Below are 13,610 nucleotides of genomic sequence, written 5' to 3'. Positions count from 1 at the left end.
CACACACACACACACAGAGGGAGAAAGAGTCAGCGTGACACACTTGAAAACACAAACACATGTACGCACACAAACAGGACCAGTGGAGCTTGAGCTGATGTGGCCTGGAGCAGCCCAACGCCTTGCCACGGGCCCGCACACACACACACATACAAACACACACGCGTGCACACACACACTCACGCATGCACACACACTTGCATACACTTAAGAGCCATCTGCAGCTGGAGATACAGCCTACAGAAAGGCTTTACTGCTGACACTCTGAGACAGACGGAAAGAGGAGGGAGGAACGGTCGTGACCGAGTGAATCGGGAGATTAGGAGGAAGGAAGGAGACGGAGAAGAAGGTGGACGGAGGAGAGGAAGTGACAGACAGTGTGTGTGTGTGTGTGTGTGTGTGTGTGTGTGTGTGTGTGTGTGTGGGGGGGGGGGGGCTGAGGAAACTCTGCTTCCTTAGTCTTACCTTCCTCCCACTCAAACACAAAAACTGCTGCGTCGACACTTTCGCTAAGATTTCAGCCCTTATTGGACTTCATCCATTAGAAACCTCAAACCTGTTCCACCAGATAATCCCAGCAGCTGAAGGTCCATTAGACCCATTAGTCCAATAAGCACTCCGACTTTCTGAACACGTCAAAACAGCCCTTTCCCTAATATCGATAATCCTGGAAACCACCGGTGCGTGTGAATGGAAGCTGTAGTAGTGATACGGTAACGCTCAATCGTTCACACCACGTACAGTAAACTGCTCATGACGGCTCCTCGCGTGCTGCCAGTTTGGGGGTTTGGCATGTCGGTGTAATTCCACTGCATTTCACAGGAACTAGAAATGTTCCTAATAACTTTTGTCAAAACACACAACACAATTATTGAAATTTAAAACTACTTTTGTCTTGAAAATCATAGCAGACAAACTCAGCTAGCGGAGTTACGGCGTGATGGGAGGCAATCAATCAGCGTCTCATTATCGATAAGATTAGCCAACAAATGTGGCTGATCGTCTGATATTCCTCATATACCTTATTGACTATCAGCAATTAAGACGAGAGTCACAGAGTGCAGCGGCAGATGTTCAACTGCTGGGTTGCATCAATTGTGCAGCGAGAGGGTTCCTGGTTCGAATCCCAGCTGGGGCCCTTCTGTGTGGAGTTTGCATGTTGTCCCCGTGTCTGCGTGGGTTTTCTCCGGGTTCTCCGGTTTCCTCCCACAGTCCAAAGACGTGCAGGTGTTGGGTTCATTGATGACTCTAAATCACCCGTAGGTGTGAATGGTTGTCTGTCTCTGTTCGTCTCTATGTGTCCTGTGATAGACTGGCGTCCTGTCCAGGGTGGACCCCGCCTCACGCCCGATGTCAGCTGGGATCGGCTCCAGCCCCCCGCGACCCCGACAGGGACAAGAGGTTGAAGATGAATGAATGAATATTTCTTTGTGTCCCTGGCACAGAAGGGGGGGATCCTTAACGACCAAACTAAATGAAACTAAAGCACTTTGGGTTTTGCGCTCATGTATCGGCGCGTCCCTTAATTGGACAGGTGTCTTGCCCCACACTGTGGCACAGACACACTCAAATATCAAAGCTGTGTATGCATCAATGAAACAACTGAAGCAGGTATTTAGAAGTAATGCAAAATGAACTCTCCCGCTTAACTAATATGCAGTAATAAGTGAAGTCAGTCCATTCGTTTGAGATAAGTAACTGATACCTGTGATTACAAAGTACTACCCCCAGAACAGGCACTTGTTTGGGGAGCAGGAATCACATTGAGACCCTAATTTCTCCATCTGAAATGAGCGGTTCACTCCATACAGCATGTAAAGATAAGGATGGAGACGTTTTATTTCAAAAACAAGGTCGTTGAGTTCCTCTAAAGGTTCCTGGGTTCCCGGAGAAGTTTCAGTGGAAAAGAGCGATTAGCTGCATTTGAAACACCTCCAGCACGCCAGCGAGCGATTGATTTAGATGTTTGTGGAGAGAGAAAGACGCCTTACAGCAGCAGTCAGAGGTCAGAGGAGCCTCCCAGGGGTTCGTGAGGAGAATCAAACAATCTCTCAAACAATCTCTGAAGCCTCTGGGCCTTCTTCTAATAACTGTTGGATACAACAGCCTGGAAAAGGGGAAATACAGCTCATCATTCGGCGTCAGAGTTCACCACGTCTGGGACACAGGTAGGTGTCGCTTCATAAAGGCTGCAAATGAAAAACTGGCAGGAAAGAAAGTGTTTGAAAATGATGTTTAGGAGCAGCTGATGAAGGAAGTCCTGGGGTTTTACTGCCACTGTAATTACTATATTTCCTTTGATAACTGCAGTTTGACTGACGACTGATGTGGAAATATGTTTTAATTTCAAATAATCCACTTTGACATCATTTCCCAATCTGATATTCATTCATTCATCTTCAGCCTCTTGTCCCTGTCAGGGTCACGGGGTGCTGGGACCGATCCCAGCTGACATCAGGCGTGAGGCGGGGTCCACCCTGGACAGGACGCCAGTCTATCACAGGACACATAGAGACGAACAGAGACAGACAACCATTCACACCTACGGGTGATTTAGAGTCATCAATGAACCGAACACCTGCACGTCTTTGGACTGTGGGAGGAAACCGGAGAACCCGGAGAAAACCCACGCAGACACGGGGACAACATGCAAACTCCACACAGAAGGGCCCCAGCTGGGATTCAAACCAGGAACCCTCTTGTTGTGCGGCGACAGTGCTGACCACCACACCACCGTGTTGCCATCTGATATTCCACGTGAATTAAAAAAAAAAGACTCTTTAGTTCTAAATCTACTCATCAGCCGATCATTTTATTTTGAAAATCTTTTCTGCATCTCTTCGTGTGTGTGTGTGTGTGTGTGTGTGTGTGTGCGACTTTAACCTGAGTTTTTGACATGACAATAAATACGCTGCGGCGACTTAGTGTTGACAGTGTTTGCGGTCGACCGATCTTGAACTGCTGCAGCGGTGATGTGTAAAAACAAGTGAGAAGAAAAATATTCAAAGCCGAGAGAGAGAGAGAGATCCGGCTTTAAGTCGACGCTCCATATGAAGCCTAAGTGCAGCGCCGCAGCGTACACGGCTCGCTGAATCATACCTAACCATCTCGTGTTCAATTCATGAGAGGGCCATTATGTATAAAAGGGTCAGCAGAGGCATGTGGATGTGCTCCGTGTTCGCCTGACGAGCTCCAGCGAAGCCTCGTTTTCCCCACAGGGAAGAAAGACGTTGGGAAATAAATGTACTCCTATTAGAAACAACATAAGAGCGGATCTGAATGATTGCCCTCGCACCGCCTACCCTGACCCCACCGCGGACCTCTCTTCCACTCCGTATGTAAATGAACAAACATTTTTCCGCCTCTCGACAGGCCCTTCTTCGAGCTGGTAGCCATTTTGTGCCAAGGTGGTTTCCAATTGGTTCCAGGCGTCCTCCTTTGGCTTGTTGTTGTTGTTTTTTGTTGTTGTTGGAGAGGTCTCTGGGTAACAACGGGGGCCGATGCCAGAGGGGCGAAGGGCGGGAGGAGGGGGGAGGCCCAGCTGTCCCTACCTCTGCCCTCCCTGCAAGCGAGCAGGCAGTAAGCCCGATTACAGCCCTGAACAACACTGAGACAGGCTGGACTCCACACTGGGCCAGATTGCTCTCCCCGTTACTCTCTTAAAGCTGCAGTTCGAATATTTTGATAAATACACTTAAAGGCGTTCTTGCTGAGAGTCAGAGGAGAAGACTGACACCTCTCTCGTCTCTGTCTGGTGAATATGAAGCTACAGCCAGGAGGCGGTTAGCGTAGCTTAGCATAAAGACTGGAAACGGGGGTGAAATAGTTAGCCTAGCTCTGACCAAAGCCAACGTAAACCCATTGTAGTATGGAAGCGGCGAGCTGCGGGGCTAAAATATGAAGTATTTAGTGATGTAATAAACGCAGAAGTGACAAAAACTGCAGTTCCTCAAACGACCACTTGAGGCTCTAAGAGCGAGTCAATCCTCAGACTTTACAGCAGAAACATACACGTTTACAGCAGAAACAAACACGTTTACAGCAGAAACAAACACGTTTACAGCCTGGTGCAGAAAACACTTTTGGTCTCAACATCTAATTTCCCCTTTCATCTGAACTTTATGTTGGTAAATATGTATAAAATGCAACACATTAAAATGATATTAAGGCTTAAACCTCATCCTCGCTCCACCTCTTTGCCCATTTTGAGATTAGCCGGGACATAAAGTCAAATCATCCCAGGGTCTTTTTCGGCAAATACACTCGTCGAAGCACCAACAGCGTAGTTTGTGAAGCCAGAGTTTATTAAAGAGTGTTTTAAAGACTTACCTACTGGCCCCTGTACCAGCTCCTCTCATAGTAAAGTCCATTACAGTGGAAGGAGCCCATTGGTGCTTTGTTGTGTGTGTAGGGACTCTTCTCATGCTGCTGCAGAGGTTTGCTGTTATTTTCAGCAGCATTAGTGGTTAAAAAAGACCTTTGAATGCCTTCAATGTACTGCCCCGAGCTAACCACTGTTAGCCGCATTTTGCTGTTAGCGACTCTGGATTTCTCCATTAATCTGTCTCTGTGGCTTATTTGATGAGTGTATTTGCCGAAAAAGACCCTGGGATGATTTTAAACCTGAATTTACCCTTAAGTTGACCTCATTTGTCTGTAAGTAACTGTTGTGTCTTTCTGAAGCAGGAAACACACCGACGTTGGGGCTCATGGGGTCATGAGATCCAGGTGACAAACACGTTTTAATAAATGAGCTAACACCTGTGAAAATATAAGCAAGTATGCCACAGCTCTACAGCACCAGGGGGGATTTAAAGTTAGACTTGAGATCATCCTGGAGCAAAGACAGAAGCAGCTCATTCTCATCCTTAACGGACTGAACTAGACTTCATTAGGTCTGAATGAGTCTGGAGAGGACAGGATTAGATTAGCTCAGGTTAGCTTTGAATGAATCCACTGGGGAAACATAGAAATGATTGATTTTCCAGCTTTTACACACAAAAAAATCAAAACGTCTGAATGAAAAAGTATTGATTCCATCACAAACAGTGAAGTGAAGTCGACCTTTTGACCTTCTCATGGTCAAATCCACGGAAACCTTGCAAAAAAACTTTGACCAAATAGTTCCCACCTGACCCCCGTCCCGCGCTTTACCTCGATGATGTCGGCGTTGGTCCGGCTCTCGTGCGGCTCGTTGTACTCGGTGTACTTGAGCAGGACCTTGTCCATGTCGGTGCTGGCGTACTGGAACAGCTTGTTGGAGTGGTTGAAGATGATGAGGGCGATCTCGCAGTCGCACAGGACGCTCAGCTCGTACGCCTTCTTCATCAGACCGAACTTTCGCTTGGTGAACGTCACCTGGAGGAGGGAGAGGGAACAGAGGAGGAGACAGTCTGGGGTTGGTAAATGACTTCAGTTTCAAGCTGTAGCTGCGAAAATCCCATTTAAAACAACATTTCTTTAACAAAACATACACCATATGTGAATGCAGCAATCTGCCTGCACTCAAATGCAGCAATCTGCCTGTTCATGACCCAAAGAACCAGGTCGCGGGTCCAAGTGTCTGAAATGTGTTTCCTCAGGAGGGGGTCTGGAGTCTCCCTTAGAGAGAGGGGGAGAAGTTCAGCATCCGTGAGGAACTCGGAGTAGAGCCGCTGCTCCTTTGTGTTGAAAGGAGCCAGTTGAGGTGGTTCTGGATCATCTGGTAAGGATGAACCCTGGGCGCCTCCCTAAGGAGGTGTTCCAGGCACGTCCAGCTGGGAGGAGGCCTCGGGGAAGACCCAGGACCAGGTGGAGAGATTAGATCTCCACACTGGCCTGGGAACGCCTCAGGATCCCCCAGTTAGAGCTGGTTAATGTGGCCCAGGAAAGGGAAGTTTGGAGTCCCCTGCTGGAGCTGCTGCTCCTGAGACCCGAACCCGGATAAGAGGCTGAAGATGAGATGAGATGAATCTGCCTGTCATGTTTCACAATACTGATGCTCAAAAAGAAGAGAAACGGATCAGGAGACGAGAGGAATGACCTCAACCATTTGACATTTCTTTCCTTGTGTGAAGAAAAATGTCTTGAAGCCGCCCTTTTAGTGCTAACTGTTACATGACGTGAGGCCCAGGGACATGCAAAGGATGACAGATCGGTATTGTGAGAGCGTTTCGTTTTGCAGGATGTGATGGGGAACAAATGGAAACAAATGTACATTTACAATCACCACAGACTGATCTGAACCTAAACATCTACGGTCACTTCTCACAAACACGTCTGGATCACTTGTCGTCACAACACCAATGACAAAAAGTCAGGATTCATAATGAAAAAGGGTCTCAAAATGCAACCGGCCCAATGAGCCTCTGTTAAGTTCCTGATGGACTCAACTCATGATGCTTTTGGCATCTAAATAATCGATTAGTCCATCGACGGGAAAATAATTGCCAACCATTTTGATAAAAGTAACCGTTGGAGTAATATCTCATCTCATCTTCAGCCTCTTATCCGGGGCCGTGTCTCGGGCGCAGCAGCTCCAGCAGGGGACCCCAAACTTCCCTTTCCTGGGCCACATTAACCAGCTCTAACTGGGGGATCCTGAGGCGTTCCCAGGCCAGTGTGGAGATCTAATCTCTCCACCTGGTCCTGGGTCTTCCCCGAGGCCTCCTCCCAGCTGGACGTGCCTGGAACACCTCCCTAGGGAGGCGCCCAGGGTTCATCCTTACCAGATGATCCTGAACCACCTCAACAGTTGTATTCAAATTCATAACATTAACCACATGTTCCCCATATTTAATACACTTGCATTGACAAGTGACACCTAAGGGTCCTGACAAAACGGGCGTATGTGACAAAAGGGGATAAGGACGTGTTGGTCAACGTCTGTGAGCGCATAAGTTACGCTAACATTGACCGGAAAGTTCATCCACTGTTGTGCAAACCCTGATCTAAAACCCTGATGTCATGCATTCTGCAGTGGGGAGCATTGGGGACAGAAACGGGACCGCTTGTATGGAAGTTCTGTGTGTTTTAGTAAAACAAAAAGTGCCGAAGCATGCTCCCTCTCAACTGCTCCGTTAGCATGTTGCACACACACACACTCCTTCTCCCATCACGCTCATCCCCCTCGTCGTTTTCACACTCTCCTGCTCTTTTTCGTGCTCTTTCTGTGTCGCACACTGTCTCTTCTTTTCCACACTCTCCTTCTGTCACACGTTGTTTCTCTCTCTCCCTCGCACACGTACGGCCGCGCTTGGTCGTGAACAAACAGAACAGAACAGAACAGGGAGTGTTGCTGAAGCGCAGGGTCCCCTGTTGCCGCCTCGTTGGCTTTAGAAGCACTTTCCTGCTATAACCAACTGGTATTTACAATCCAAGGAGCTTTGGCTTTGTTTGGATTAAACACACAGGATTAAACAAACACACACACACACACACACACGATGGAGAGAGAGAGAGAAAGATAAAGAAAGGGAGAGAAGGAGAAGTGTCAGGTAGCGGTACGATAGCTGGTGTTTGATGAGGCAGGAATGCAAATAAAGAGTGTGTGCACAGATGGGATGCTGGATTTAACCGAAGGTGTTAAAAAAAGATTTTGTGCCGATGCTCTTCGGGCGACACACACACACCCTCGACTGATGTCATCACATTTCACATCACCTGACCGTGACATCACTGATTAGGGGGTGGGACCTGTGCAGTTGTTGCAGGAGTTTCTGCACGAAAGTTTCGAGCGTTTGGGTTTTTTGAAGCGTGGTTATCTACAGTCAGTGTATCACGGAGAGTGGAAGCTAACTGATGTACTGAATCAATATCAGCTTAAGTGTGCTATTTAGATATTTACACCGCTGTGGTGCTCTCTTCAAAGCCACCAGACGCCATCAACAAAACAACTAAAAGGCAGTCTGGAGGCCTTGAAGAGAGCATCAGTTCCCATTATTTTCTAGAGAACCAGGATTTTTCAGGTCATTTTCAGTGATGATCGAGCTCAGACCTGCATGACCAAAACATGTATAAAATCAGTCTATTTGGATGCATCCCGTTCAGTGGATTTTTGCTGGAGTTGTTGCCTAACATGCCGGATTGGGTATCAACGACTACGCAACAACCCAAAATCCTGCAAAAAAGATCTAATTTAACGTGTTTTCACTCAGATAAAACGGCTGTTTTCCCCAAATATCTCTCCTGAAACAGAAGCTAACAGAGCAAGTTTTCACAAAACTATTAAAAATACTCTCGTCATTAAAGCCGCTCCACTCGACATACTGTAGAAAATAATAACACTTCTCCACAGACACACTAACATGCACACACGTGTTCAGATCGTCTTCCACAACAAACAGAAAAAAGCCATTTCTCCACTACCTCTTTGATTAACGGATATTAGTTTGCTGCTATATCAATGCTGTGAATATACGCCACCAAATTCAGGAGAGTAGCTAACAGTTTAACAGCCAGACGTGGCTAACACTGATTAGCTCGGGGCAGCACGGTGAAGGCATTCAAAGGTCTTTTTTAACCACTAATGCTGCTGAAAATAACAGCAAACCTCTGCAGCAGCATGAGAAGAGTCCCTACACACAAAACAAAGCACCAATGGGCTCCTTCCACTGTAATGGACTTTACTATGAGAGGAGCTGGTACAGGGGCCAGTAGGTAAGTCTTTAAAACACTCTTTAATAAACTCTGGCTTCACTAACTACGCTGATGACGCTTTGTTGTGTGTGTAGGGACTCTTCTCCTGCTGCTGCAGAGGTTTGCTGTTATTTTCAGCAGCATTAGTGGTTAAAAAAGACCTTTGAATGCCTTCACCGTGCTGCCCCGAGCTAATCACTGTTAGCCACGTCCGGCAGAGAAATAATTTTCTAGTTACGATTTTACGTTTTCTCCCATCTTCCATGTGTTTTCCGTCGGAAAGAGAATGTTTTTATTTGTCTAAAAAACATCAGATTAAAAGTAAGATGACGCTCTTTGACGTCTCTTCTGTTTATGGGAGTTACACCGTGCTGTAATAATAACAGTGTTATTAATGACACGCTCATATTTTAATAATAAATGCAGCGCTCGTGATTTCTGCTGTGGTTTGTACCTGCGCTGATTCCTCCGGCTGCTCCGCCCGCAGCGCAGGTTTGAACTGAGGGTAATTGAAAGGAATTGAATAAGGAAGAAGAGAGAGAGAGAGAGAGAGAGAGAGAGAGAGAGAGAGAGAGGGAAAAGAACGAGATAAGATAGAGACATGGAGGATGAAAGCTCGCAAAGCAGCCATGTGAGACCTCCCAATCTCTCCATCTTTCTGTCTCGCAATCACTCCATCTCTGAGGCTCCTTTCTACTTGGGCGCCCGACATGTCCTCTCTCTCTCTCTCTCTCTCTCTCCCCTCCTACTTCTTCCTCTCATTTTCTCTTCCTCTCTCGCGCATCGTCCCCCCACCCACCCACCTACCCTCTCCCTTCCTCCTTCCGCGCCGCTTGCTCACTCATTGCTTCCTGCTGCCACAAATCAAATTATATCGGGGTCGTATCCATGGGCAACAGACTCCCTTCCTGCCCCCCCCCCATTTCCCACCTCATCACACACTTCTACCGTGCCATCATCTTACCCCCCCCCCCCCCCCACCTCCACATCTTTATCTCGCTGCCTATCTACATATCTCCTTTCTTCCTCTCTCTCCCTCTCTCGGTCACAGAATTAGCGGATAAATTACGCAGGGATGTTGCAAAGGGAGGAAATTACGGCGGCGCAGGTTGGCGATGAAGAGACAAGCCCCTGCAGACGACAACTAGCCTCCTAACAAATCTTAAGGTCGCCAGTCGGCGTCGAAAACAAACAAGACTGAATAAAAACCCAGGTCTTGTGGGCAGCGGGGTACGGTGACTTTGGCTCTCAGTTTCGACCCCCCCCCCCGTTTGCCACAAAGGACAAACAAGCTGCAGGTAATTGACATTAACAACACAAGTGCCAGGTTACCAATGGCAACTGAAGAATAAGACGTTTTCAGTGAGGAGAGAGAGACAGAAAGGAAGAAAGGGGGCGAGTGGTTTCATTTGTGTGTGTGTGTGTGTGTGTGTGTGTGTCTTGGCGAGGTTGTGTGGCAGATGGATGAGGAAACCACCGCCGACAACCGCAGCCTCCTCTCGTTGCTTCCTGTGGCTAAAACCTCCCTTTCATTTGCCGGCTCCCAGTCACAACTCAGCGTCAGGTCCGAGCAGTTAAAACTACATCACTGGTCGTTATTTCGAAGGGGATTAGCAGCGGAGAGAGCGCACGTCACGGAAGGAACTTCAAATACCGTTTGAAGAGGCCTCGTGCTATTAGAACCGTATTTGTCGGTGTAATGCGAGCGCCGGATCCTAGCCGCTGATTTGTGGAGAGGGTTTTGTTCCAGAGTGAAAAGGAAGAATTCCTCCCAGCCGTAAAACTCACATTTCAACATTTCCTCTTAATGATGTCCTCCGACACAGAGGAGGTGTTTCAGACGATGTTCAGCGACAGTCGGGGCATTTTCAAGGCTAGGACATGAAACGGAAATATATCTGGGTCTTAGATACAACAAGTCAAAGGTACAAGACCGCGGGTGTACAAGAGACTTAGTAAAGATTACACTTTGTAGAAAACAATAGTGTAAATCCTCTACATGTGTCTCTCTCTGTGACCCTGCAACAGTTAAACACAACATTAACCTGTTTAAAAAAACAACAAGTACAATCTGTTTCACATGAATTTAAATCAGACAGCTCATTACCACAGGTCGTGTGCAGCAGCAGAGCGACCTCGTGGGTGTTTTTTACATTTCACATTAGAATAAATCAATCGATGTTTATCTGTGATCCTGAAATGATCCAGTTCACTCATGCAGCACCAGTTAATGTTGCCTACACCTCCGAACCGCTCAGAGCTAACTGCACGGTGACCGCTGAAGAGCTCCGCTGCCCCTCGACTACCTCACGCTGTCCGTGAAGGCATTCAAAGGTCTTTTTTAACCACTAATGCTGCTGAAAATAACAGCAAACCTCTGCAGCAGCATGAGAAGAGTCCCTACACACAAAACAAAGCAGCAATGGGCTCCTTCCTTTGGGATAGACTTTGGTAATCCACTGTAATGGACTTTACTATGAGAGGAGCTGGTGCAGGGGCCAGTAGGTAAGTCTTTAAAACACTCGCTAAAGTCTGGTTCCTTTGACCAGTGTGAGTGCAACCGTACCGCGTCTAGCTGCAGCCAGCTGACCGTCCACGGTTCGTTTGGGAGAGGTGGGCTTTAGTAGAGCACGTTTGCACATGTACGAGCACGAGCGTGCGCACGTGTACGAGCACGAGGCCTAGGGCGGTTCTGAGGTCATTTCCTGTGCGCCTGTTGGGACGTAGAAAAAAGAAGGAGGGACCATGCGCGGACATTTCAAACAATGGCGGTGAAAGGTTCACGTTGGTGTGATGCGGAGGTGGAGTGTTTACTGCAGATTTGGTCGATGAAAAGATTCAAAAACAGTCGACAAGACGCACAAAAACTCCGAGGTCTACGGAAAGATCTGGAAACAAAGCCACGCATCGCCATGACGTCATCAATGCGTGTGACGTGTTACGGCGTGATGACGTATAGGCAGCAAGAAGCATTCTCCGAGGCCCAGGTAGTGTGAGTGAGAATGGGCTTGGAGGGGGGGACAAGGACCCTAAAGCACGGGGCACGGGACGGAGGCACAGTGGGAGTGCACCCTTAATGATTTTAATGCCCGGACTAACTCTCTGACTAACTCGCTGCATGTTGCACGGCTTTTACTTGGCGTTAAATTGATGATGAATATAAAAGTCAACCCTTTTCTGTTATCTTCACTGTGACAAACACCAAAATAAATAAATAAAAACCCCATCACACCGATCCAAACACTTCCAGTTTGTGCTCACTGTTCCTCCTCGTGCTCCTTTGTCTCTGTGAGAAATGTGGTATTTGAGATGCTGTCATGTTTCCAGCCGGGGCCCACACTCTGAACGCTGTTTATTTTGCGGAGCTTATGGCAGCATCTCTGAATCAACACGTAGGAGGGTGACGGGCTGCATGTTCTCCAAAAAATCCATTTGATTTCCTTTCACAAGCTGCACTGTTCATTAGCTGAGGCGACGCAGAAGCAAAGGTGTTGATAAAGCGCTCGTTTCTGCACCGGCTTAATGCCGCGTTCCACTTCAGAGACAAACACGGCCGCCCGGCTCTGACTGCCGCTGATAGAAGACCTGAAAGGGGTTCAAACTGCTCTGGGTGCGAGTATCGGGTGAGCGGAGGACAAAACGCAAGTGCAGCTTTGGTTCGACGCGGGCGTCAGAAAGTCACAGTGATTAAGAAACAATCTGTTTATCGCCTCACCGCGGTCTGTGAGTAATCTGTGATCCTGACACCGTGACCGTGTTTTACCACCGGGTCCATCACCTTATCGACGAAGTGCTCGACACCTGATGCAAACGCCGGCTCCATTAACCAGAGCCCGCCCGACCTGAAACAGCCACAACCCCCCCCTCCACCCCCCTCCTCCCCCTCCTCTACGTCCAATTGTGTGCTGATGAATAACCAACCATCCGCTGACCCCCCGCAGGCGCCGTTTGCTCTCCTTTATGATAATGCAACCTGCTAAGACTGATGAAGAGAATAGTGAAGAGGATTGCACACACACACACGCACACACACACGTGCACACACACACACACTTCCCTCTCAGGTCGTATTGAGCCAGGCACCTTGTTTCTCTCCCTCTTCCTCTTTACATCTTGTTTTTCTCTTCTCTCTGCTTTTGAAGGTGGGCACGTCAAATCCATTACTCAATCTGCTCGACGGAGCGGAGCCCATTTACCAGTTGACTCATTTTAGATGGATCATTTACCCTTTCATCCTCTCTGACAATGCCACTGATGTAACCAGAGGGACTGAGGCTGTTTTCGTTTGTTTTTTAAGAGGGGGGTGTGTGTGTGTGTGTGTGTGTGTGTGTATCATACGTTCTTGTTCTTTCTCTCTGCAGGGAGGAAGAAGGGAGGAGGGCGGCGGGGTCTAAAAAAACCCATGATTGCTTAGCGGAGTCATATGAGCCTCATAAAACACGATGCCATTATATTGTTGTGCGGCGGCACCGCGGAGAGAACAGCCACTAGCTTGTTCATGCTACATGGGACGTGTGGAGACTGGAAGGATCCCCGTGGGAGTTTGTTATTGCAGTGAATTACAGTTTTTGTGTCGCCACAGTGGAATTTAGTGGCAGAGGTTCCTCTGTCAGACGTGAGCAGCGTGTGTGTCAGGGATATTCAGCTGTACAGGGGCTTTGAACCAGTTTAACATGTCCTTTTATCTAATAAGTTATTATTATTATTATTATTATGATGGCTTAGATTTATATAGCGCCTTTCTTCGGTGCTCAAGTCGCTTTACAGAGTCTTTTGAGACTTTTCTCGAAATATTACAAATGTTTTCATGAAGTATTACATAAGGCAGTAGAGGCAAAAACCTAATTATCCAGCCTCATTTATAGAACATTTATTCATAAAAACATGCAGAAAATTGATGTTTTTAAAGCTGATATCTGTAAAAACCTTTGATTCGAATACGTCGACAAAATTAAACAAGAATTTTGAACCTGGTTTTATCCGATGTTCACATT

The 13,610-nt window shown here is 47.5% G+C and overlaps 1 protein-coding gene across 17 annotated transcripts in view; it reads right to left on the bottom strand.

Annotated features, from left to right (window-relative positions):
- The window catches only part of mef2d (myocyte enhancer factor 2d), a 119,627-nt gene that overhangs the window by 56,269 nt on the left and 49,748 nt on the right, over positions 1–13,610 (bottom strand). For all 17 annotated transcript variants that reach the window (XM_083918691.1, XM_083918703.1, XM_083918704.1 and 14 more), the window contains exon 3: positions 5,155–5,358. In XM_083918691.1, the coding sequence (XP_083774817.1) occupies positions 5,155–5,358 (204 nt within the window). The remainder of the gene's footprint in view (positions 1–5,154; positions 5,359–13,610) is intronic.

This window comes from Echiichthys vipera (assembly GCF_963691815.1).
Source record: "Echiichthys vipera genome assembly, chromosome: 8".
NCBI lineage: Eukaryota > Metazoa > Chordata > Actinopteri > Perciformes > Trachinidae > Echiichthys > Echiichthys vipera.
Note: the sequence above shows the minus strand (reverse complement) of the source record. Positions and strands in the feature narration are given on the sequence as shown.